At 44.8% G+C, this 25,884-nt stretch overlaps 1 protein-coding gene across 1 annotated transcript in view; it reads right to left on the reverse strand.

Annotated features, from left to right (window-relative positions):
• Positions 1-513: 513 nt before the first annotated feature.
• Positions 514-25,884, reverse strand: part of LOC147892772 (uncharacterized) — a 41,242-nt gene continuing 15,871 nt past the window's right edge. Inside the window, exons 4-7 of the mRNA XM_087387117.1 lie at positions 21,532-21,869; positions 19,465-21,301; positions 19,110-19,351; positions 514-839 (exon numbers count right to left, since the gene is read on the reverse strand). Of these exons, the coding sequence (XP_087243243.1) occupies positions 795-839; positions 19,110-19,351; positions 19,465-21,301; positions 21,532-21,869 (2,462 nt within the window). The 3' untranslated portion in view covers positions 514-794. The remainder of the gene's footprint in view (positions 840-19,109; positions 19,352-19,464; positions 21,302-21,531; positions 21,870-25,884) is intronic.

The following is a 25,884-nucleotide window of genomic DNA, read 5'->3' on the forward strand; positions in this document are numbered from 1 at the left end:
CCTATGTTAGCTAGAGCTAGTCTAAAATTCGGCCTTATACTTATCGAAATGCCAAATTTAGATATTAATTCAATGAAATATTTTAAGATGTCCTTCAGTTATATCATTGAGTCTCGAAGCTACCTAAATACCCACTTCTATCTAGTGTGGAAACCAATCTTCATGATCTCTACAAACCTACCTTGAAATCACTTAAGGATACAAGATTATAGGACTTACAAGGCGAACATGGCAGTTTAATATAAATTGACTTATAAAAAAATAAAACACTGAAGGACAATCTATTTTTTGGTGAACTCTATCCCAGTAAACAAACCATTTGTTAGTGATGAACCTAAAAAACACCCCCCAAAAAAAGTACAAATTATCATGATGCATGCACCATCTTCATGAAATTGAAAATTTGAAGGAATGCATTAATTATCGATCCACCTATAGATTCCATGCAAGTTGAGAACTCTTGCAATTGATTTGAGACAGTCTTGATGTCAAAGGTCACCTCACGATTGAATTCGAATTTTTGAGTGGCACATAAAATACAATGCTTAACTAACCGTACCGCCTGTGCCCAACTAGTTACAAAAAAAGATTCATCAATACAAATGAATGACAGGAATAACGAAATGATTAGGTGAGCCGAGGCACATTCCTGAAATAAGGAATTGGAATTAATGTATTGGTATACATGACAGCTTCAGAACAAGAAATGACTATCACAAGGTAGTGTTATGGGGCATGAAATTCTGGCATAATAAATCTGACAGAAAGAAAACTACTATCATGAAGTTTTTCTCTCAACAGCTTTTTCCGCGAAGCTCACAAGCAGCCAATCCATTAACCTGTAGATAGCAACCAACTAATATCAGGGTTTTCATTATCACAATTATTTTCGTCATTAAGCTCTTGAAGCATGGGTTTCATTTTAATTTTGTACAGTTGACAAGAAACTGCTTGTAAAATTGGTCAGGCATGTTTATACTTGTAATCCATAAAGAGTACCATCTTCATTATTAAATTGAAGCAAATGCAATGGGAGTCAAAATCTAGTTGATTTTGATGCCATACAACATCTGTGGACGTCTGCATATGCAGGGTGCAGCCTGATCTTGTAGAGAGTTTACTCATGCCAAACTTTACATCAGACTTTTGGCATGCATGGGAATCCTAACTCATGTCCTCATCCAAAAGTAGAGGACCTTATTGTCCTCTTTCAAATGAAACTAAACAATTCTTTATGATTTCTCTCGAGGTCAAAATACACGAGGTCTAGGCAAATGAGGGAAGCTAGGATGGGAATGGATATATCCTATTTCTGATGGAACGAGTTCATTTCCCATCCAAAATCCAGAGAACAAGTCATTATGCACGATGTGACTAGGATTGGAAATAGCCACTTTTCCTCCCATATTTCATAAACAGGGAGAAAAACGTGCCTTATCCCTCTCTATTTCCATTCTAGAACTGTAGCATGCAACAATTATCTGATCGTGTAATTCACAGCAAGACCTTTAAACCTTTAGCGAGGAATGAGCGTTGTTTACCATAGAGAGAGAAAGGAGATGAGGGTAGAGAGCGAATAGAGTCGACAACTGATTGGGTCCCTGTACCCACTGAGGGCCCCCTCCCCCAATCAGGGGAGAATTTGCCATTGGTAAGCTACAATGATTTATCTAGATTCCATTATCAATGATTATGCAAAAATCATGAGTCTTGAGTCATTACTCCAAAAGCAATTGCAACGTTTTTGAGTCTTGGATTCTAAGTTATAAGCTTTCTAATGTATAGAATAGTATGTTTGTTTATGGGTATGGTGACGTGGCGTTCCCTTCCCGTTCACGTTCCCTAGGATTTGGGTGTTCCCGTTCCCTAGGGAGTCGACGTTCCGTTGCCGTTCACGTTCCCTAGGATTTGGGTGTTCCCGTTCCCTAGGGAGTATGCTGAAGGCAAGAGCAAACTGAATGAGAAAACACGGCAGCCAAGGGGCCCTTTTATAGGGCTGGACTGAGCCAACCCAATCTGTAAACAGACCGACTCAGTCTGCTTTACAGGCTGGTTGGCCTACAACCAGCCTATAAAAAGCCCTCCTTGGCTCATTTGCTAGGGGAGTTTTTGGGCAGCCTTTGCAGGCTGCCTTCCCTGCTTACCTGTCCAGCCTTTGGGGACCCTAAAGGACTCCAAACCTAGGCTAAGACCTAAAATATACGATGGAAACACTTAACCTACTGTTCTCCAGTGGGTACTAGTGAACAAGAACTGACTATTGACTTGACCTAAGGCTGAGAGACTAACCTACGTAGCTTGTGCCTGACTGCGGGGCATAGAAAACTTGTTGCTTACCGTAAGCTTGTTGAGTGCTCTGTAGTCGACACATAGTCGTGCAGACTTATCCTTCTTTGCCACAAATAGAATGGGTGCAACAAAAGGCGAAGAAGAAAGTCTAATAAACCCTGGGCGCAGTAATTGAGACAATTGCTGCTCTAACTCCCCCTCCATAGACTTTGAAAGTCAATAAACGAACTTACTTGGAGGTGTCGAGTCCGGAAGTAGATCGATGCGATGGTCTTCCGATCGGTTGGGAGGTAGCTGGGGTGGCAGATCGTCCCGAAGCATGATGTCTTTGAACTCTTGGAGTAGATCCACCATTGCTTGCCCCATCGGAGGAGCAGCTTGAACTACAGAGATCTAGCATTGGACATAGACAAGTGCACACATGGCACCCTTGTGGGCAGCGCGACCTACTTGAGTATGAGAGATTAATGGAATCCCTAGTATGCTCCGATCACCGCGTATCACGGCGGGCTCAGATAAACCTTCCACAATCGTGAAGGTGTCCTACCGCCAATCAGGCGTCGGAACATGCTCACAGAACCACTGAATCCCGATGATCATGTCGCACCCCATCAAAGGAGTCAATATAAAATCCCGTGTAAACATGGCCTTCTGAACTGAAAAAGTGAACTGGATGGCCTTATGCGTGATGTGTGTGCGCAAGCCGGGCGTGATCCCGTCCACTGCAAGCTCGTGAGGCACCAAGGTGCACCCCACTGTCTTGGCAAGTTGAGGGGAGATGGCATCTTATGAACTCCCCATATCGAACAGGACAATAAACTCATGCTCGTTACCTGTGCCGTACGCTCGAATGAGCGCCTTCTTTTGATCTGAGAAGTCACCCTTCTCCTTACCTTGAAAGACCACCGTGGGAACGACGTTCGAAGCAGGGAAGACGACATTCATAGCTGAAGATGGAGGCGGAGCTGGAAGAGCCAATCCATTAGCAACGGACGAAGTAGGTGCTTTCACAGTCTTTTCGGCAAGCCACTTCAGACAATCCTTCTTGCCATGTCCAGTGATGTGGTGGCAATGAAAGCAGCAATGTTCTTGGTTGGACTCCTTCTTTTGACCAGAAGTCTGGCCGTCTTTCTTTTGGAACCGGTTGTCCTTCTGATCCTTGCCCGCTGTGTTGTTTGACTGCTGCGAGGCTTTGGAATCTTTCTGGACTTGCTTGGGCTTTCCCCCGTTCAGCATCATCTCATGATTTTGTGCGAGAGTCAGCGCCCACTCGTAATCCAGCGGGTCGAAGTTCCGAATGGTAAAACGTATGTTCGTGTCCAAACCTCGAATGAATTGCTTCATCTTGGCGCTCTCCATCATGCCCAAATGTTGCGCCAGTGTGATGACCTTATTACTGTATCGGTTGGGCCAGCCAACCTGGTCTGTCCAGTCGGCCCAGATTGGGACAGACTGGTCGGTTTTTATGACAGGCCCCTGGGCCTATAAAAGGAGGGCCTCCTATAACTGACTCGCTCATAAAAGACAGCAATTACAGCTCATAAAAGACAGCAATTATACTTTCATAAGCTCTCCCTCACTCCCTCTCTCTGTAGATGCACTAGGGCCCAGGACAAAACGTCGGGCTGGACCCCCCCAAAGGTTTTTATTCATGAGAGAGAATTCGAATACACAGTTCAGCGTAGAGCTGCCCATCCAAAATCCAAAAACGTGGATCCTTACAAGAGCTTCAAGCTCATTTCAAATTGGCAACATGCCACTTGTCTAAAATCTAGACTAAGTCCTATTACATGCCACTAAGGGCCACTCTGGAGTCTTCAAAGCACTTGGTCACACGAACCGCCTCCTAGATGCTTGTCAGGCTCCCGTAGCGCTTAGGAAAAATAATTCTTCCTAGTACCTGCAACAATTAATTAAAGCGCACCACCATGGCACCCATTAATTGTTAGCGCTTTGCATGCAAATAACACACTGTGGACTAATTCTAGTCACGGTGGGCGTCCGCACTGAACACATGTGCACACCTAACAAATATAAAAATATATATATTTATTCTCTGGTTGACCGGAGTCAACACTCTTGATTATAATCAAGGAGCTTTGACCAAGGGTCGAGGCGCCCTAATTATAGCCAAGTCTCTCCAACCGAAGTTGGCACATCTTGGTTAACCGGGGTTAACCCTCTTGGCGCATGCCAAGTCTTGTTGACCGAAGTCAACACTCTCTGACCGTAGTCAGCTCTATAGTTCTCTGGTTAACCGCAGTTAACCCTCTTGGTAATACACCAAGTCTCCTTGACCCAAGTCAGGTTTACTTGACTGGAATCAAGTATCTTTGACCATAGTCAATCCCTTGACCATTAAAAGAACTCTTTGACCATAATTAACACATATAAAACACTTTAATTATGATCAAATAAATGGTCAACTGTACTTTGACCTAGGACATTTACATTGTGGTGACATTCCCTCGGCTTCTATTCAGTTGACCTCAACTGAAAAGCTTGCTTGTAAACATCCAAAAGCTGTGGATGGTCGCATAACATGTCTTCGTCCATCCACTTGGCATCTAATGCCGTATAATTTTTGAATTTTACAAGATACCTGTAAAACTCCTTACCCTGAGGGCCTTTACGTACAGTATGGTACACAATTTGCTCTGGCTGAAGGACTTCCTCCAGCTCATCCACTTCTGGTGGATCGTCTGATACTGGTTCTGTAGGCTCTGGTCCCTGGAATTTCTTTAGAAGACTCACATGGAATGCATTGTGAATCCTTCAATGCTCTGGCAATGCTAATCTGTATGCAACCTCATTTATTATTTCTGTAACCCTGAAAGGGCCATAGTATCTGGGAGATAACTTTGCATACACTTTCTGTTTGCCTTTAAACTTGCGGAGCCTAGCTTTTTCAAACCTGAAAAGTACTCAATCCCCTTCCTTGAGATCTAACTGTCTCCTATGCTTATCTACAGCTCTTTTATGTTTCTCTTGAGACCTTTCAATTGCTGTCGAGACTTGGCTGTAAGCTGTCTGGAGGTCTCTCACAAACTGATCAGCTGCAAATATTTCATCTTTGGTCCTCAATGGTGGCAAAATCACCTTCCCATATATGACGTCAAAAGGGGCTTTCCCTGTAGAGCTATGTACTGTATTATTGTAAGCAAACTCTACTAACGGTAGGTACTTTTCCCAGTCTGAACTTTGGTCACCCACGTAGCATTTCAGCATATCCAAAACTGTAGAATTTGCTACTTCACTTTGACCATCTGTCTGGGGATGGAAAGAAGAAGAAAAATTCAGATTTGTCTCCATGTTATCAAATAAAGCTCTCCAGAATAGACTGGTCATTCTGGGATCTCGATCACTAACAATGGACTTAGGCATACCATGATGTTTAAAAATTTGTGCCATGAAAAGCTTAGCCATATGATCTGCCTTTATAGTTTTGCGAACCGGAATGAAATGAGCTTGCTTGCTGAATCTATCAATGATAGTCCAAATCCCATCATTCCTTGACTTTGATCTTGGCAAATCAATAAAAAAGTCCATTGTAATACTTTCCCATGGTGCCTGAGGCACGGGAAGAGGCATAAGTAGGCCAGGTGCCTTCCGTCTATCATACTTCACTTTCTGACACGTAAGGCATTCAGTAACAAACTGATGTATATCTTTCCGTATCCCTGGCCAAAAGAAATACCTCTCTAGTGCTAGAGTTGTTGCTGTAATTCCTCTATGTCCAGCATAGGGAGGTGCATGGCATTCCTCCAAAATCTTTTTCCTCATCTCCTGGGTGATGCATAGGCAATCATCTTTCATTAGATACCCATCTTTCAGGGAATAGTGACTGGTGGATTGCCCCTCTTGCATTTGCTGTAAAATTTCACCAAAATCTGAATCACGAGCATATTGCTCCGTCATGCCTTCCAGGTCCTGGTGATAAGCAATAGTGACGTTATTGACCTGGGGTCTCCGGGATAAGGCATCTGCCACTCTGTTCCGAATTCCTGGGGTATGGACAATCTGAAAATGATACATTGACAGCATGTTTGCCCAATTCATATGGTTCTCGGAAAGCTTGGTCTGAGTCAAAAAGTATCTCAGACTTTGGTGATCTGTCTTAACAGTAAAATCTGCACCCAAAAGATAGTGCTTCCATGTATGGATGGCATGAATTACAGCCAATAACTCTTTCTCATAGATTCCTAGATATCTTTCTGCATCCCGAAGTCTCCTGCTTTCATAGGCCACTGCATGACCATTCTGATGCAATGCAGCCCCAACACATTCTCCACAAGCATCGCAATCAACATCAAAAGGTTGATAAAGATCCGGGACTACAAGAATAGGCTCTGTAGTCAACTTCTCCTTGAGTGTATTGAATGCTTTCTTCTGTGATATTCCCCATGTGAAGGCTGCATTTTTCTTAGTAAGGTCATGTAATGGAGCTGCGATATCAGCAAAATGTCTGATAAACCTTCTGTAGTAAGAACACAGGCCTAGGAAACTTCGAACTTCATGCGCAGTTTTCAGCTCTAGCCATTCCTGAATGGCATGGATCTTTGCTGGGTCCATTTTTATCCCATTCTTGGATATTATATGCCCCAGATAGTGGATTTGTTCCAAGAATAATTCACTTTTCTTGCTATTTGCATAGAGCTGATGATTTCTCAGCTCTTGAAACACTATAGCAAGATGTTCTCTGTGCTCTTCTTCTATCTTAGAAAAGACTAAGATATCATCAAAGAAAGTACCCGTAAAATGCATGTACTTTCGGAAGATGCGACCCATCATTCTATTGAATGTGGCTGGAGCATTTGTCAACCCAAAAGGCATTACTAAGTATCCATACAACCCGAATGTAATGCGGAATGCTGTCTTGTGCACATCCTGAGCCTGTATCCTCACTTGGTGATAGCCACTCTTTAAGTCTATCCTGCTGAAAACTGAAGCTCCATTTAACTGATCCAGAACATCATCAATGCGCGGAATAGGGAATCTATTCTTGATGGTCATTTTGTTCAGTGCGCGATAATCGACGCACATACGGAATGAACCATCTTTCTTCTGTACTAACAGTACAAAGGAACAAAAAGGAGACGAGCTGGGCTGAATCAACCCTTTGGACAGCAAATCCTGTACCTGAGCCATAATCTCCTCTCTCTGAGTCGCACTGACTCTAGAAGGTGGTCTGTTTGGTGGCTCACTACCAGGCATTAACTCTATCTGATGATCTTCTGGTCTCTCTGGGGGTAACTCCCCTGGCAAAGCATCAGAAAAGCAATCTTTAAAGTTTACAAGAAATTGAAACTTATCTTTGTCTGCATCATTTATTTCAGCATGCATATCATTCTCTTTTTCTTTTACAAAAACCATGTACGCAGAAATTGCAGACTTTATTGCTTTACCACATGTAACATCAGATACAATCGGGATAGAATCCCCTTTATTCCTGGCAACTAAACGCTGATGTTTCCCCCTATGCACAAACTCCAGCACTCTTTCAGGAAGAGTCAACTTCACTGCCTTGCGATGAAACCAAGGCATTCCCAAGACTACATCATGATGTTTCAGTGGAGAAATGAAGAAGTCTTCCTGATCCACATAACTCTGAACATGAAGACGGAGCTTCCCTATCAAGGGAGTAACTGGCACAGGATTTCCACAGAACATCTGATCGGCATCCAAAGCCCTGCCCAACTCCTCCGTCTTTATTCCCAGCCTCAGGGCTAGATCCTCTGATATGAAATTATCAGTAGCCCCTGGATCAAATAAAATTAGCGCTTGCTGGTCTCTAACTTTGCCCCATGATAGCAGCAATTCTCGTTCTTCTGGGTTCGAAGCATGACCCAGTATGTCAGGAATTCCCCCCGCCATTGGCTTTTGCGGTCCTCGTGGCTTCTCTGCCTCTTTTTCCTTCGAAGTTGAAGGCTTTTCTGGGCACTGGGCAGCCACATGCCCCTCTTTGCCGCACCTGAAGCATTTCCCATCTCTACGGAATTCCGCTATCTGTTCAGGGGCGAATAGAGATTTGCCCTTATAAGTCTTTGAAAACTCAGTACCCCTCGGCTTCTGAGGCTGAAACCCTTTCTTTTCAGCCTTGGGATACTCTTTCTTTTCTGATTTTGAAAAATCAGTTTTCTTTTTATCAGTACGTCCTGCATGCAAGGATAGCACTGTGGATGGATCTTGTAATGGCACAAGACTCGCTACTGAAGCTGAATGCATAAGGTCTTGAATGTTCTTTGCCCCCAAAGCATTCACTACTGCCTGAATTTTTGGAGTGAGACCTGCTCTGTACTTTCTCATTTGGGTCCCTTCGGAGACCTTTTTGAAAGGTGCAACCTGTAAATAAGCATCCCAAAACTTTTGGTTGTACACATCCATTGTATCTCCTGCATCCATATGCAAGCTGTCCCAATCTTGAAGAACATGGTCTCTAAACTGTTTAGGCATAAACTGCTGGTAGAAGGCTTTCTTGAAGTCCTTCCACTTCCTTGGGGCTGACCCATCTGTGGTCTGTGCACTCCACCATACACTAGCTGTTGCTGTCAAGTGCAAACTGACCATTCTTAACTTGGAGGATTCTGAAAATTTTTCTATACCGAATGCAGCATAAAACTGCCTGATGAACTGCAATGCTTTGTCTGTATGACCATACTGTCCATTGTAGGTCATAAACTTCACAGATTTTCCTCCCTCTTTAAATTCCTTGGTCTCTTTGGAAGACTTTCTCTTCCTAGACTTCTTGTGTTTCCTTCTTTTCCTGGATGGTTTATCTGATAAGGAAGAAGGACATAGAAGTCGAACTCGAGGTAGATGGTGATGGACTAGGAGATCGGTGATGATGCCTCGATCTCTTTCTGCTATGGGACCGTCCCCTATGAGATCTCTCTTTCTCAGGCTGTACACGAGAGTGTGCCTCTGGCATTGGCACGTCATATACTGCATTAGGCATAGCTTCTGCTTGAAACAAATGTTGAGCCCTTGGATCCCTTTTGAGACTTTCCATCTCTTGTATACGAGTGCGTACCATCTGTTCAAATTCTTGTTGAGTTTGCGGCACACTTCTCTGTCTTGGATGTACATCTCTATCTTGTGAATCCCACTGGATAGGTGATTGATCCATATTCTGAGATCTGCAAATTTCACACACCGTGTAGGTAACTGATGCACAACTACCTTTGCTTTTCCAACAGAAAAATACCTCAACAAAAGGTGTTTTGCATTCACAACTTGTGCCAGTAACTGGGCTATCAATTCAAAGCATAAACCCAAAACTGTGTGCCTCTTTTCTGGCTATTGCAAATGACACTCACAATGCATCTGTTTTCCCCTTTTTCACTGCTCAAAGGCATGCATTTCTTTACTTATGCACATCTCTGATTCTCTGCTTTTCTGCTGCTTTTCTGACAGTAGAAGTCTGACAGGCAGGTGAAATCTGCTAGCAAAAATAGTCTCTGCAACTGTCCTTTTTTTTTTTTGAAAGAACAGTAACCAGATGGAGTAACTGGCTAGTTACTCTAACCAGACTGACTGGTTCTGGTCTGGTTAGTCTGCAACTAGACTAACTGGACTAGTCACAGTCTGATTACAGTGACCAAACTAGTCTGGTTGGGTGAAGTTAGCTAGACCTCTGACCAGGGTTAACTAACCAAAGTTAAACTTAACCACTGGTTAGCCACATCAGCCTGCCACGTGTCTTGCCACGTCATCTGCTGAGCTGGCTGCCACATGTACTGCCACGTCAGCACCTGCACATGCATGCCACTAGGCTGCCACGTCAGCTGGACCTGCTGGCTGCCACATCATTTGTCGGTTAGGCCTGCCACGTCAGCCTAAGGTTCAGACCTTGGCTGGCTGACTGGCGTCGCACGCTGCGCCTGCATCGTGGTTACGTCTGCAGCACCTAGTGCCCGCGCAAGGGATCGACAACAGAACAAGTTGACGAAAAAAAAACGTCTGCGATCTACGATGCCTTATCAACGATTAAATTCGTCACACGTAGGGCGTAAGCTGGTCTCTTCCGTGAGGCTTCACACTCCTGCCTATCACAGGCCGTAGCACACAACAGCCCACCTATCTTTTATTACCTCCGAATCCCCAATTACAAGCGGGTATAACAGGAGCGATGCAATTCTGGGCAATTCTGGAATTCTGCCTCAATTCTGATTTCCGCTGGTCTCTTTGTTCTTCTTCCCCCAAATTAACAAACAAATGATAGAAGCGGCGTAATTTCTTTAGGTGATACTGATTCCGCCTTCAATTCAGGACTGAAAACAATATGGCGCACTTAATTGATGCATAAAATCTTCTTTTTTTTTCATCACGCTGCTGCCCCAATTCAATTCTGCCAACGAATAACTCCACAGCTGCATCTATGTCGCCCATCTTGTTGACGTTGTACCAGCGGCTGCAAATCTTTGCTTATCCCAGCTTTGAACAGGCCGCCATCTTGTTCCTTCCTTTTGAGCAAATTCCCAAGCACCACAGGCATGTGCATCAGTAATTTTCCCTTTGGCTGCAGGCATCTTCTCAGACCGTCATAGCTTCAGAAAGCTATGAAGCTGCGCTTTGATACCAATATAACCGACTCGCTCATAAAAGACAGCAATTACAGCTTATAAAAGACAGCAATTCTACTTTCATAAGCTCTCCCTCACTCCCTCTCTCTATAGATGCACTAGGGCCCAGGACAAAACGTCGGGCTGGAAACCCCCGAAGGTTTTTATTCATGAGAGAGAATTCGAATACACAGTTCAGCGTAGAGCTGCCCATCCAAAATCCAAAAACGTGAATCCTTACAAGAGCTTCAAGCTCATTTCAAATTGGCAACATGCCACTTGTCTAAAATCTAGACTAAGTCCTATTACATGCCACTAAGGGCCACTCTGGAGTCTTCAAAGCACTTGGTCACACGAACCGCCTCCTAGATGCTTGTCAGGCTCCCATAGCGCTTAGGATCTTCCTAGTACCTGCAACAATTAATTAAAGCGCACCACCATGGCACCCATTAATTGTTAGCGCTTTGCATGCAAATAACACACTGTGGACTAATTCTAGTCACGGTGGGCGTCCCCACTGAACACATGTGCACACCTAACAAATATAAAAATATATATATTTATTCTCTGGTTGACCGGAGTCAACACTCTTGATTATAATTAAGGAGCTTTGACCAAGGGTCGAGGCGCATTAATTATAGCCAAGTCTCTCCAACCGAAGTTGGCACATCTTGGTTAACCGGGGTTAACCCTCTTGGCGCATGCCAAGTCTTGTTGACCGAAGTCAACACTCTCTGACCGTAGTCAGCTCTGTAGTTCTCTGGTTAACCGCAGTTAACCCTCTTGGTAATAAACCAAGTCTCCTTGACCCAAGTCAGGTTTACTTGACTGGAATCAAGTATCTTTGACCATAGTCAATCCCTTGACCATTAAAAGAACTCTTTGACCATAATTAACACATATAAAACACTTTAATTATGATCAAATAAATGGTCAGCTGTACTTTGACCTAGGATATTTACATTGTGGTGACACCTCCAGCCCTCATTCATTATCCAACAGTTCAGCAAAAGTAGGAGCAGACAGGAGCAGACAGGAGCCACTCCCTTGGGCCTCACACTGGGGGTGAAGGAGAGTTGAAGGTGAGCTGCAGACTGAGTTCCTAGAGGCTAGACCTTGGCTGTCTTCTAGGGCAGCAAGGTGTTGTGATCACATTCTCTGGAGCAGCCCTCTGACAGCAGACAGGAGCAGCAAGAAGGCAAGCCTTGGGCCTCTATACACAGGAGGTGAAGGTGACCCTGAAGGAGCTGCATACTGAGCTTGAGTGGCAGCCCACCTAGGCTGGTTTCCAGACAGCAAGGTGGAGAGGATCGTTCTGGACGCAAAGTCTACAGACGCTCGAGGTGGAGCACGCAAGCTCGAGTCTAGAGATAACTGGCAGATAGGAGAAGGACCTTGTAAGATCAGAGGACCACACCATTGGTGGGACTCTGGATCTATCTCTTTTGTATTGTGTCCATAGTTTTGGACGGAAATATATTATTTTGGTGTCTTCTATATCTAGCTGGTTCATTATCTATTTAATGCACATAAGTTGAAGAAGTTTGTGATTCCACACCCACACGCACACTGTGTGAGCTCCTGGGCATTACTATAAGTCTTCCGCTGTGCGTACCCTCTGTTTGGGTAATTTCTAACAGTCTTCGCGGTTGAAATCTTTTCCCGACCCTTCCATGGCACTTGATTGTGTGACCTTTCACAACCATACACTCACAGTAGTCAAGCTGGATACAGACCGAAGCTCTGATACCAATGTAGCATGCCTTTTTTATATGATCGTGTAATTCACAACAAGACCTTTAAACCTTTAGCAAGGAATGAGCGTTGTTTACAATAGAGAGAGAAAGGAGATGAGGGTAGAGAGAGAGTAAAGTCGACAACCAACTGGGTCCCTATACCCACTGAGGGCCCCCTCCCCCAATTAGGGGAGAATTTGCTTTATACTTGGAGAACTCAGAAATACAAATAACACTCTTCGAGAGAGCACGGCACACGCTTCTGAAGAGCTCACTAACCAATACCGAGACCTTGATGCAGTCCACACTGACGATGTAGGACGCTTCTGCAAGGCAAGGAAGAGGCTTGTGCTGTCTACCGGAATGCAGGGTTACTGCGTGAATGAGAGAGTGAAAACTAGAAGTGATAGATCCTATGAGAGAACTGAGAGATGACTGAAATATAGAGCTGAGAGTGAGCTGTGTAAACTGTAAAAGAGAGCTAAGAAAGCTGAGGAAACAGTGTCCAAACCTCTCTCTGTTTGCTGGTCCAAACCTCCGACTATTGTGCTGCGTGGTCACCTTTAGATCAGGCTGAATTGATGGCCAAGGGACTGAGGCTAGAGCAGGGCCAGATCTGAGGATCTCAGGGACTGCACAGGAGGCTGAAGTGGAGCTATAGGAGGAATGAAGGCCATAGTTGCCAGGGAACGCTGTTCCATAGCTATGGAACGTTGGAGCGGCGTTCTCTTCACTGAGCTTGAAGAGAACGTCTGTGGAACGTCTGGTCTATGGAACGGCTATGGAACATTCCACATCCCTTGTGGAACGTCTAGGGAACGTTCCCTAAGCCGTTCCCTGCATGCAGATCATCCAGATGATGGGGATGATGAAGAGGATGAAGAGGGCAACAACCACAATGCTGCAGATTTAGATTGATCATTGATGTTGACAGTGTTGAGTGGATCATGCATGTAGCAGCTAGTTTTTAAAGTTCTAGGTAGTAGTAGGTCTCACTCTCCTTTTCTTGTATCCAGATTCAAGATTCCAAGACTCAACATAATCTCATATGCTTGTGCCTTGTCTCTGATGGACTTTGCTTTTGTATGCCACTGGTAAGCTACAATGATTTATCTAGATTCTATTATCAATGATTATGCATGAATCATGAGTCTTGAGTCCTTACTCCAAAAGCAATTGCAACGTTTTTAGGTCTTGGATTCTAAGTTTAAGCTTTCTAATGTATAGAATAGTATGTTTGTTTATGGGTATGGTGACGTGGTGTTCCCTTCCCGTTCACGTTCCCTAGGATTTGAGCATTCCCGTTCCCCACGGAGTCGACGTTTCGTTGCCGTTCACATTCCCTAGTACCTATGCTGAAGGCAAGAGCAAACTGAATGAGAAAACATGGCAGCCAAGGGGCCCTTTTATAGGGCTGGACTGAGCCAATCCAGTCTGTTTTACAGACTGGTTGGCCTACAACCAGCCTATAAAAAGCCCTCCCTGGCTCATTTGCCAGGGGAGTTTTTGGGCAACCTTTCCTGCTTACCTGTCCAGCCTTTGGGGACCCTAAAGGGACTCCTAACCTAGGCTAAGACCTAAACTATAAGATGGAAACACTTAACCTACTGTTCTCCAGTGGGTACTAGTGAACAAGAACTGACTACTGACTTGACCTAAGGCTGAGAGACTGACCTACGTAGCTTGTGCCTAACTGTCCCTAGACAAGGGCTCACAAAGAGTCACAGCATACGACAAAATCTCCTATGTGGGAACTATAATGCACTTGTCGATGTAGCCAGTGTGTCACCTTGCACCCAAGCGCGGGGGTGCATGTGACAAGAACACCTGGTTTAGAATGGCTTTAGAGAGAGAATTACAAACCCAGTGTGCTAAGGCCCAAGCAGTGATATATAATTTTTTTCATTAAACAAAGATGTGTTACATATCCACAAGCATGCACAAACATGATAAAGGAGAAACAAGCACAGGCAGTATGGGCACCACATCATGAAACGAAGTAATGTATAATCATCTTCCTACAAACAACAAAAAACAGAGTGATGCCGATGCTGCTTTTACAGGCAGTACAGCATTACCTTTACCCTCTCTAAATCCCACATACTTTGGTCGGATACCATTATTCGCATTTGATACATTGACACATGCATATGACTCCCTATAGGGAGTGGTTCATTTATCTACATTGAGTAAATCAGTCCATGATTGCACCAATAGAAATATGTTCTCGAGGGCCAAGGAATGTGCCCATACATATGCCTGATGAGGATACTCAAGCACAATCAAAATGTACACTACACTGCAAGACTGAAGCAGCACATCTCAGTATATCAAATTGCAAAAAGCGGTATGGTGCCAAAGTACCCTTCTAGGGGAAACCCGTGGTACGGCACTCAAATTTTGCACATGAAACTACATCTCTCTGGCAGTCTTAATTTTTAGCAATATCACATGGTCCATGCCGCACATACATGTGCCTCAGAGCCTCACATTTCATAAGGCTTGTATTTTGGCAAGCCTTGCCGGCTGTCCTTTCCCAAAAGTCTCCTACTACTGAAAGCCACGTTTTGTACACTCAACAATATCACCTTAAACCTAAAGAACGCATTTCTGGGACTAAGGGTCCTGCTCTGGTTTTTCTGGCAATCTATAATAAAATGGTCTAGCTCTCTACAACAGCAGCATGTCCTACTATCAGAGCTAGTACCATCATTCGTATCTGCTCAGCATAGGCAGCAAGATGTACCTGGAAGGTTGGCAAACCTGCGGCAGCAAAGCCAGGCAAAATGTGGGCCAAGGTTGGGCAGCAAACGACCAACATAAGGGCGCAGGGACTGGAAGTCTATAAAAACCCAGTCACAGGTCAGCAAGCTGGCTGCTGGACAGTATATTTAAGGTCAGTGGGGCAATATGCAGGCCTGAGCAGTTGGTACTGCAGGCCTGAGCAGTTGGTACTGCAGGTCGGCAGTCTGGTCAGCCTGCTAACAGACCAGGCTGGTCTGTGGAATTGGCCAGTTTGCCAGATCTGGGGATGCCGTTAGACGAGCCTCTCACCTATTTATAGGAGGCACAATGCCCTTGCCATTAACACTTGCAGAGAAAGCCAATGACATTCCCAGATGGAGCACACAGCTGAGCAGTGAGAGGCAGAGTTAGGAGCAGGGATTGAGATCGTCATTGAGCATCCAAGGCAGCATTTTTCTGCAGGTCTTGGGCCTCTGTGAGAGCATCATTGTTGTCAGGTTTTGGACAGTGTTTTGAGCAGTAACCTTCGAGGAATTTCGGCTGTTCTACTTCTGTCCATCATCTCAGATCTGGGCGCCTTTGTGTGATTCTCACGTACATATGTCCATTTAAGTAGGATCTACTTGAGAGTTTCCATTTGGTTCAAGATAGTGTCAACGTTGAACATTGTGGAAGCATAAACTTGAGAGAGAGTAAGAGAGAGAGTAAGAGGGGGGAAGATAACTTTGTTAATAGCATGGAAACCAGGGCCAACAAGATGAAATGGACCAATGTGATAAGGGGTCCTATTTATAGTGTGAGGGTAGGAGCTGCAGACAACCGACCCAGCCAGGTGGTGGGTCTGCTAGGTCAGGTCAGCTGACCCAAACTTGGTCAGCCGACTGACCCGAGCCATATTGTGGTCCTGGTTAGTCCCAGCCAGCTGGCACAAGACCAGCCTGAAACAGTACCTTAACCAGACCCTAAACCTTTGGCTCAAGATTCTTCCTTTCTTTACATTCTTCCACTATGCGAGAGAGTAAGAGAGAGAGTAAGAGGGGCAAGATAACTTCGTTAATAGCATGGAAAACAGGTCCAACCAGAGGTGTCGCATGTGTGAAGATGAAATGGACCAATGTGATAAGGGGCCTATTTATAGTGTGAGGGTAGGAGCTGCAAACAACCGACCCAGCCAGGTAGTGGGTCTGCTAGGTCAGGTTGGCTGACCCAACATTGGTCAGCCGACTGACCCGAGCCATAACACAGGCCTTGTTAGTCCCAGCCAGCTGGCACAAGACCATCCTGAAACAGTACCTTAACCAGCCCCTAGGCCCTAACGCTACCACACATGAGATGCTTGGTTGCTAGCAAGAACTCGAAGTCTTGTGCAGGTGTTTGATCGGAGATGGATGCCTATTGCGACGGGTGTGAGAGCAGAGCCCAACAAGGTTATTGCTTGGGATACTAAAGTCTACTCAGAGTGGGAAATGCATTGAATGCAAGTGAGTCTGAATTCATAGTGTATCTTATTTACTGGTCTCTCCGACTAATAAAGAGTTATCGAAAGGGGCGCCAAGGATTTGGGGCCAATATGTGTCCTTGTTCTTGAGCAGCAGCACTCTAGCTCCCAATTTGAAACTTGGAATGTTTGCTGAGTATTTGAATGTGAAAGCATTGGCTGGTTAGTTGTCTATTGTCGCTCTCTTGTTGGCCTTGAGGCCGGTTTCAGAGGGTATGCCTCAGGTTGGAGAGGCAATGCTTCCACTCGCACTTTCAGGACCCCTAGACCAAGGCCCTCTTATTCCACTCCTTGGTCGGACCAGCTGGGATGTATGACAACCCTTGTTGGGGGCCGGATCTCTCAGATGCAGAGTGGGCTTGGGTGGGGCGTGTCCAGGTTCTCATGTTATCACGGATGATTCACAGTGAGCCGTCGGTTCCCCACCAGACCATTCAGACCGAGGTTGAATCATCTCCACTACAACTTGACGCAACATTCCAGGTCATCATGTATCTATATCGTGTCAGAGGGTACGGAGACTGAACTTCAAGACGGCAACATCAACATCTTCCTTCAGCTTGGAAGCATGGTCTAGTCAAGCTTGTGTCCAAAAAACTCCTATGTGAGACTATGGCTGACTGGAGACCTATCACTTTGATGCCTGTTATATATAAACAGCACCTAAGGGTGACCAGAGATGCTGGTATGCACACACAAGCAGGTGGTTCGAGAGATTGGGGCTCCACATGGATAGACTTCCCCCCTTCCATTACAGCATTGATGAGCCATTTCTCCCACTTAGATATCACAACGTCAACCAGGTCATACACGCGGACCTCCTGCAGCTACACACATTCCAAGCCAAAGTGAGCTCTCGGTGAAACTTAGCTTCTATAGAGATCACTGCCTAAGCATTTCTAATGAGGGCTTTATTGATCCTCCAGGATATATACCTTTGTAAGACTAGAATAAGTCCAATCATACAAATTTAGAATTTTTTGTTGTTCTAAAGATCAAAAATCTACAAAGAAAATAAAAGAGAAAATGAAAGAGAGGAAAAAAGAGGTAAACAAAAACTTTTATGAAAAGCAAAAGGAAGACATACTTAGCAAGCAAAGCAACACTTATGTCGTCATCAGTGCCCAAGCATAAGCAGCTATACTGGGTTTCTAAAGACCCGCGGAGTCTCTTGGGCAAACCCAGTGCTTGCTAAAATACGTCAAATAAACAAAAGAGAATGAAAACAAGAAATAAAGAAGAAACGAAGCAGGTGACTTAAGCAAAAATAAACAAGCAAGTCAAGAAACAAAAACTTCCAAAAAACTAGAATCTCTCTCTCTCTCTCTCTCTCTCTCTCTCTCTCTCTCTCTCTCTTATTTAAAACATAAAAAGTTAAAAGGCACTTTACACTTATGTCTCGTTTCTGCAAAGAGGCAAAAATACATTTCTAACTTAGAAAGCACAAGTATACTCCAGGATATACTTAGATTCACCTCTCCCATTCATTGAGGATCTCTATTGGGCACTCCCAGGTTTCTTCACATCAACTCCGTCTTGAGAGTGGACGAGAGTACCCAAGGAGAGGCGCATATGCACTTTGTGTGATCTACAGGAGATCGAGTCGGAGAAGCATTTCATCTCCAGATCCCAATGTACTACAAGACCTGAGGCCACTACTATTGTCTCTTCAAAGATAGCTTCGGGCTGCTCTCTTGCTTCCTCTCTTTCCCAGATCAGAGATGTTCGGCCGCCTTGCTTGTTGTATTAGGTTTCTCAGTCTCAGAGACCCATCAGTCTTCTGCAGACTATAATAAAGGAACCACTTACACTTATGTACAGCTTCCTACAACGAACCACTTACACTTATGTACAGCTTCCTACAACGATGCAAAATATATACTAAAGGAACCACTTACACTTATGTACAGCTTCCTACAACGATGCAAAAGTAAATCCCTAAGTTAGAAAGCACATGCATACTCAATTTAACTCTTCCTTTTTAACTAAAAGAAAAACGGGCACAAACTTGAAATTCAAAGGTATATCAGACCAATAGAAAAGGAAAAGTGTTCATGGGCATCAATTAACAAATAGCATCTCGACCCTGTGAGAGTTATAATAACATTGCATACCGCTGATCATCATAGTCACCTCCCAACACCAAGAAACAATGCACATCAAATATGCTATGAGGTGCCTCATTCAAAACATACAGTGACATCACAGAAACTGGAATGACACGAAGGAGAGGAAAAACCATCAAGATGCTTCAACAAGAGAAAGAAAATAAGTACAGACCTTGTGCATAGATGCTGCAGACTCTGATTCCATTGGAGCAGCGAAAGGAAGACTCTGCAACTGAAATTCAGCTAAAGCATCAATTGTCAATTCCCACCCACACAGTGCAGTTTTGAGGTTGGACTCCCCAGTGCCAGCCGCTGCAACATAGCCATTAATCCATGGGCAGTAGTAATTGTGCTCATGTATAGGGTCAAACTCCCCCCCTTGTTCTCTTGACCGCCTATGGCCCAGTCGCTTCCCTACAGAATCAAAAAGCTGTGAGACTAACAATCGTAAAGTCCTTAGTTGTAAATAAGAATTCATGTATGAGCCACAATAGACATAACATAATCAGTGAACGAAATATTATCACCTTCTCTAGCTCCCTTAAGCTCAGGCTCTGACAGCACCGCATCCATGACGTAATCTTTGCCACTGGCGCTTCCTTGCAATCTAGGATGGTTAGTGGCATGATTTGCTTCAGTTATGTAACCACTTATGATTCCACGGCTGCACTTCTGCTTACTCTCCCATGACTCTCCTTGAGCTGAGTCATCATACTTAATCCCTGAAGATACTTTCCCCACTGACAGAGAAGGTACAGCTTCAAGACTGTCCATAGAATTATGTCGTTCAGTAATCCGCCTTGCATCATCAGACACAAATTGCCCAGTTGGTGCCTCATGAAGAACAGATTCATTGGCTTGTCTCTCAAATTCTGTCAATTCAGTGATCAACTCTGTGTCATTGCCCAAACTCTCCATCCTGTGGACAGACAAATCTGCACCACGTATCTCAGCTTCATGGCTTGCACCCATTTGAACACTTCCACCACTCATTCCCACACTCGCTGCACATCCCATGCCTATCATGGCACTGGCGACAGCAGGATCATTCTCAACAGTGATAACCACACCATCTTCATAACTGGTGCTAGCACCTAAATCTCGGAGCCCTCCATCCTGATGGCATGTGCTTTGTTGTGCTTGCTCTAAAACATTAAGCTCTTCATTATCTACTTTTTCACTCTTCTCCCAGCTGAACGCGGTACCCTGTGCATCACTGTCTAGAGGGAAATTATCAACACTTTCCATAGAATTTTCTTCTTGACTGTGGCTAGTGTCCAATGCAATCACAGATGAAGTATCTACTGAGTTTCCAGCAGGCTGAGCTGTCAAAATCCTGTGGTCATAAAGTTCTTGCAATATTGCCTCTCGTCTACTTTGTTTGAGCCTATCTGTGTCATCCACCTCAAAATCAGCTTCTGCTGGGATGAAATTACTGCATCCTGGGTCTGTGATAGCCAAACCGTAAGAAAGTTGATCTGCAGTTGAGCTATCCCTCCCACGATTATGCTTCGAGGATTCTCCCACATATGACCTCTTTCTGCCAACTTCACCATCATCAACCTCATCACCCTCAAGTTCAACAACAGTTCCTTCCATGCTATCTGCACGATGCATCCTGCTTTGCGGCCTGTCAACTGTACTACCACCATCATCCCTTCGATGCCCACTAAAACCAGGACCAAAGGATTCATAAGATGCAACAGGACCACCCATTTCACTGCCTTCTGACTTCCTTATGAACAACTTCATGTCAGTCACAGGCTCAGTACAAGGAATCTCATCTGTGTGGCAGCCCAGAAGGGTTTGCGTAGATCTATCACCAAGTGCCAAATTCACACCTAAAGCTTTATTATGGGAAGACATTTTTTCTTCACCAATAGTTGTAGCATCACCTGCCACCTCCATATGATTTTTATTTGTATCCCTTGAAGGTGCTTCAACAGTACACCATCCGTCAACACCACTGGCTGCACTGATACCATGCATTGGGGCCCCCATGTACTCTTTTGGTGGTTCAGGAAGCTCTAATAAGCTAGATGATCTCAAAGGGGATGGACGTGCAGTTGTTGCATAATTTGAAACGCTTAGCGTCGCCCCACAGAGGCTGCAGTCTAATACTGCAGACACTGGGTCACACTTTAATTCAGATACCATAGTGACATTTTGACCTGAGACTCTCTTGTCCAGTCTGCTGGCTCCTGAAGGCAGAAACATTCTTGGCTCAGGCATTCTGTGAGAAGGACCTTCATCTGGAGTTACACACTGAGCTTTTCTGGTTGAGTAGGCAGAGTGCTCCTCACAGTCAACAACGTAGGGAAGAAATCTTGGCTCCCAGCCACAAAGGCTGATCAACTTTTGTGCCTGTTTATGAGGTAGAGCAGCCATGGAAAAACATATCAAATAGGCTTACAAGTCTTATTTCAAAAGCTAAATTCATCAATTTTGGTGTAGAAATATTGTCCAAACGATAAAGGAAGAATTTTGAATAGTCAGTACAAGACAAACTAAAATGTCATGTGGCAAATGGAAACATAAACTCTATGCCACAATATTTTTGTACTCCATCCTTATTGATCTTACAGGATACATACCTGATAGTAGGGATTGTTGCTGGTATCCACAGATCCATTTCTAGTTCCAGAACCATCTTCAACCCTTTTACCAATTTCCTTGCCCATGGATGGAGGCTTTGCAAAAAGCCTATCAATTTCAGGTCCCCTGGTGACCTTCATTTGGTCAATTGCAGAGCCAGATATCACAGGAAGTGATGAAAACTGTAGCAGTGCATCACAACGGTCATCAAAGCCTCCTATAAGAGAAGAAACAGGTGATGGCAGAAACTGTGCTAGACTTTCTGCACAGGGATTTCCTCTCCATGGGCATTGCGATGTATGTCCAGTATCTAGCTGCTCAACACATTCTTCCAAAACTGAAGGGAAATTGGAGAAAAAGGCATCAGTTACATCTTCAAAAGGATTCCTCTACAATTATGATTGATTACGAGACTTCCAGCAAGCCTTTCTACAGTGATTTCGAATATGCTAATTTGATTAGAAAGAAAGTACATTCAAAATGTGAAAGAACAAAAACAGGGAAGTAAGCATACCCAATACATATACCTAGATGAATCCAAGAACATTCCCAAACTCATCCTCTAAAAACACAACATAGTGCAGTTTCAATCTCATGATAGTCACTCACAAGGTTGAAAACCATAAACTCCATCATGCATAGCGGGGACTAGCTACTATGACATCCCCACTGACGTCATCAGCACCTAGCCCCCTTGTTGCAGCCAACTAGGGAGGGGGAGGCTGCCTATATATAGGCCCCCCTTCCCTCACTTGTTTGCATCTCTTTGTGAAGCAGTTTTGCCTATCTATAGCAGAGGTTTTCCCCACCGTTTTGGGGTTTTGTCCTAAGACCCCTTGCATGTCTTTTGGTGTCTCTCCTCTCTTGTTCACTTCATGTTAGGTGAGCTCTCTCTCTCGCTCCATTTCTGTCAGATCCGCTGCAATTCTCACATTGGTATCAGAGCGAAAGTTGGCTAGAGACCCGAGAAGCGCAGGGAGTGTTCAGACATTAAACTGAGAGGAGGTTCTAGGACTGCTGTTCGGAGGTGTTTGTGCGAAGGAGTGTGCAGAGGTGTGAACTGTATGGGTATCAACAAAGGCGTGACTTTAAAGGGTGTTTTTAGATTCAAAAGGAGGAGTTCTGAAGGTTGGGACAGTGAAGGTGTGAAGGTACTTAGGCTCTCAGCCTCTTCATCATCTTCTTGAGCCCTCTCCTCTTCTTTCTTCCGTCACTCCCCTTCTCTGCCTTCTTTCCCATCCACTCTCTCTTCCAATTCAATTTCCTCTTCACTCCGACATGTCTACCCTAGCTGAGATGGCAGAGAACAAGGCAAAAATTCCAGTTTTGCCCACCTTCCCAATTGACCCTCAATTGGGTGGCCTCAATTACGGTGTTTGGTGGGTCATGATGGAGTCTGGAGATCCGGATTCCGATGAGTCAAAAAATTGCCAGTGTGGGAATCTAGACACAGTTGATTGATCCTTGTGAGCTATTACACGTCCATTGTTTCTGGAGCACTTAGATTCATCGATCTGAGGATTTTACCTAAAAGGGGGCTTCAGAGGGGGCTGAGATACAAGTGCCCATGTAGGAAGCAGACCTTGCACTGCCAACAGTATCAATTGGATTATAGCACCAATTGTACTAGTTGTATCAATTAAATCATTGTACTAGTGCCACGTTTCCTGTGATTGTGCTGAGACAATTCTTGCCAAGAGGGCGCTTCTTTGACAGTACATGTGGCGGTCTTCAGCGATGGAGCATCACACGATGAGTTCAGCCCATCCAACTCCCTGGCAATCATGTTTCATCCAAGAACTAAGAGGGGGCGTTGGAGGCCAACATCTCCTTGATGTCACATTGTAGACAAAGAGAGGGCCTTGGTTGTGGGTATGCCCGCCCCGTGAGAGGTTAGGGCAAGCTCTTAGCTGAGTCAGGGCCTTTGTTGTGGGTGTGCCCGCCCCTCGGGAGCGTACAGTAGGGTAGGACTCAAGGCAAACTTGCCCGCTGTGGAGGCCCCACTGACTTCAGGGTCCTCTAGGCCTGTTGGTTGCCACATGCGTCGTGTCCACCCACATTCTGGCACATTTTGTTGGACACTATTGGGAGCCTACATGGCTGCCCATGGAGCTGCAAGTCTTCCCCTATGGAGGCCTCTTGTAGGCTGGGGTGGGCTGATCTGCTAGTCGGCCACCTTGCCTTGGTGGTAGGCCTAGCAGGAGGGGATCGCCTGTGACGTCCCCAAGATGGCTGCGTGGCAGTCCATGAGGAGGGCTGGGGTGGGTTGGCCCCTTGGGGCAGTCCAATTGGACAAAGGGGGAAGGGATCAGGCCCCATAGGCGGCGCAACAGCCCCTTTTGTAGGGCTGCAAGCTGAGGCGGCTCAATCGGCTCATAGGCAGAGGGGGGGGAGCCCTCTTATAAGGTTGTGTGCAAGCCCTTGTAGGCTGGAGGGTGGGGTTGGCCCACCTCATGCTGTTTGGTCTGCCCCCAGAGCAGGGGGGCAGTCCCCCTTGTTGTAAACGACTAGGACGGGGGGAAGCTGCCTATATATAGGCCCCCCAGGCCCTCCTTCCCTCACTTGTTTGAATCTCTTTGAGGAGCAGTTTTACTTATCTATAGTAAAGGTTTTCCCCACCGTTTGGGGGTTTTGTCTTGAGATCCCTTGCATTTCTTTTGGTCTCTCTCTCTCTCCTCTCTTCTTCAATTCATATGGGCGTGCTCTCTCTCTCTCTCTCTCTTTCTGTCCAGATCAGCTGGTACTACTCGAATTTCCTGTTGGTACTCTCCACATGTGATGCATATGTTGTAGTTAGACGTGACATAAAGACTAGGACTAGAGGACATAAATTTGTGTAGGGAAAGAAAAAGTTGCAAAGCCTCCATGACAAACCAGCAAACACAATCTGCAGAGATGTTTGAAATTCAATCCTGGTTTTTGGATATGATTCGTGTGGCACATGGCAAACCATCCTGCTAGCTCCCTTCTTGTCCCTGTCTCCTCTTTTGGGAATGCTCCTTTGCTTCCATATTCATTCAATTTCAAATGAATATTGTTGAAGGTGATATATATCAAGATGAATCCAGGAACATGCCCAAGATCATCCTCTAAAAACACAAGATAGTGTAGTTCCAATCTCATGATAGTCACTAATAAGGTTGAAAACCATAAACTCCATCACGCATAGCAGGGACTAACATCCCCACTAACGTCATCGACGCCCAATAGTGGCTGTAGACCATAGTATAAACATATGCTCTCACATATACAAATGCACACACCCATACATACTTGAGCATCCATTTATACAAAGTCTTCATACTGAGCACTCCGGAGGTGAAGGGCAGACTCAGCCATGACAAAGGGTAGCACTAAAGGAGAAGGCTAATTTAAAAAAAGTCCAAAACCTCTTCATTCAACTACAACTACTTGTGCAGACTAAACGATTTCTCTCCCAGATGAGCTTCTAAATCTAGTTAATAGGGCAACGCACCACTTAAGATAGAAGGAATTATCGCAATACCAAGAGGCCACCACATGGACGAAATCAGCTTCCAAGACATACTGTATTCTGTGCACATGCCTGATCTTTGTAAGAACTTGCTATAAGTGAGTTAGATGACTAGGGACGGGATGAAGTTGGAGTTCGATGATCAAGAGGTCTTGGTCAGATCAAAGCAGACTGGAGAGGCCTTGGCGCAAGCCTTAATGCAATGATACTTCATGAGAACATAGACAACATCGGACTATGGCATGAAAGATTTGGTAATGTGAACTATGGTACCTTGTCAGAGATCCAAAAGAGAGGTGTGGTGGATGGACTTCCACCAAGAGCAAGCACGGAAGGAGTCTATGAGGTTTGCATGGAGGGTAAGCCACACCAAGAGCCGTTCTCGAAGGAGGCCACACCTAGGGTCAATGCTCCGTTAGAGTTGGTTAATTCCAACATTTATGGATCGATGTTAATTAGTATGATTGTAAGATTTGGGTTTTCTGACAAGTTCAACAAATGGAGAGCCAAGGTGAAGAAAGAGTTGGGGAATGAAGTGAGAGTTCACTTCGAATTGGGATCAAAAGACAACTCGTACATTCGAGAAAACAAGGTTGCGGAGAGAAAGAACCATGTGATAGTGGAGATGGAGGCTAAAAATGCTGAGGTGGAAGAACCTTCCCAAGGCCTACTAAGGTGAGGCCATTCATGCAGCTGCATACATCCTAAACAGGACAAAGGTTGAAGACACCCCACATGAAGCCTACTATGGTGAGAAGCCTATCATTTCGCATTTGAAAGTTTTCAATTCTAAAGCATTTGGTCATGTGGATAAAGATGAGAGAAAGAAACTAGATTCCAAGAGCAAGAAGTGTGTATC

This window comes from Dipteris shenzhenensis, chromosome 16 (assembly GCF_047967505.1).
Source record: "Dipteris shenzhenensis isolate YYH24624 ecotype China chromosome 16, Dip_SZ_1.0, whole genome shotgun sequence".
In the NCBI taxonomy this organism is placed as follows: domain Eukaryota; kingdom Viridiplantae; phylum Streptophyta; class Polypodiopsida; order Gleicheniales; family Dipteridaceae; genus Dipteris; species Dipteris shenzhenensis.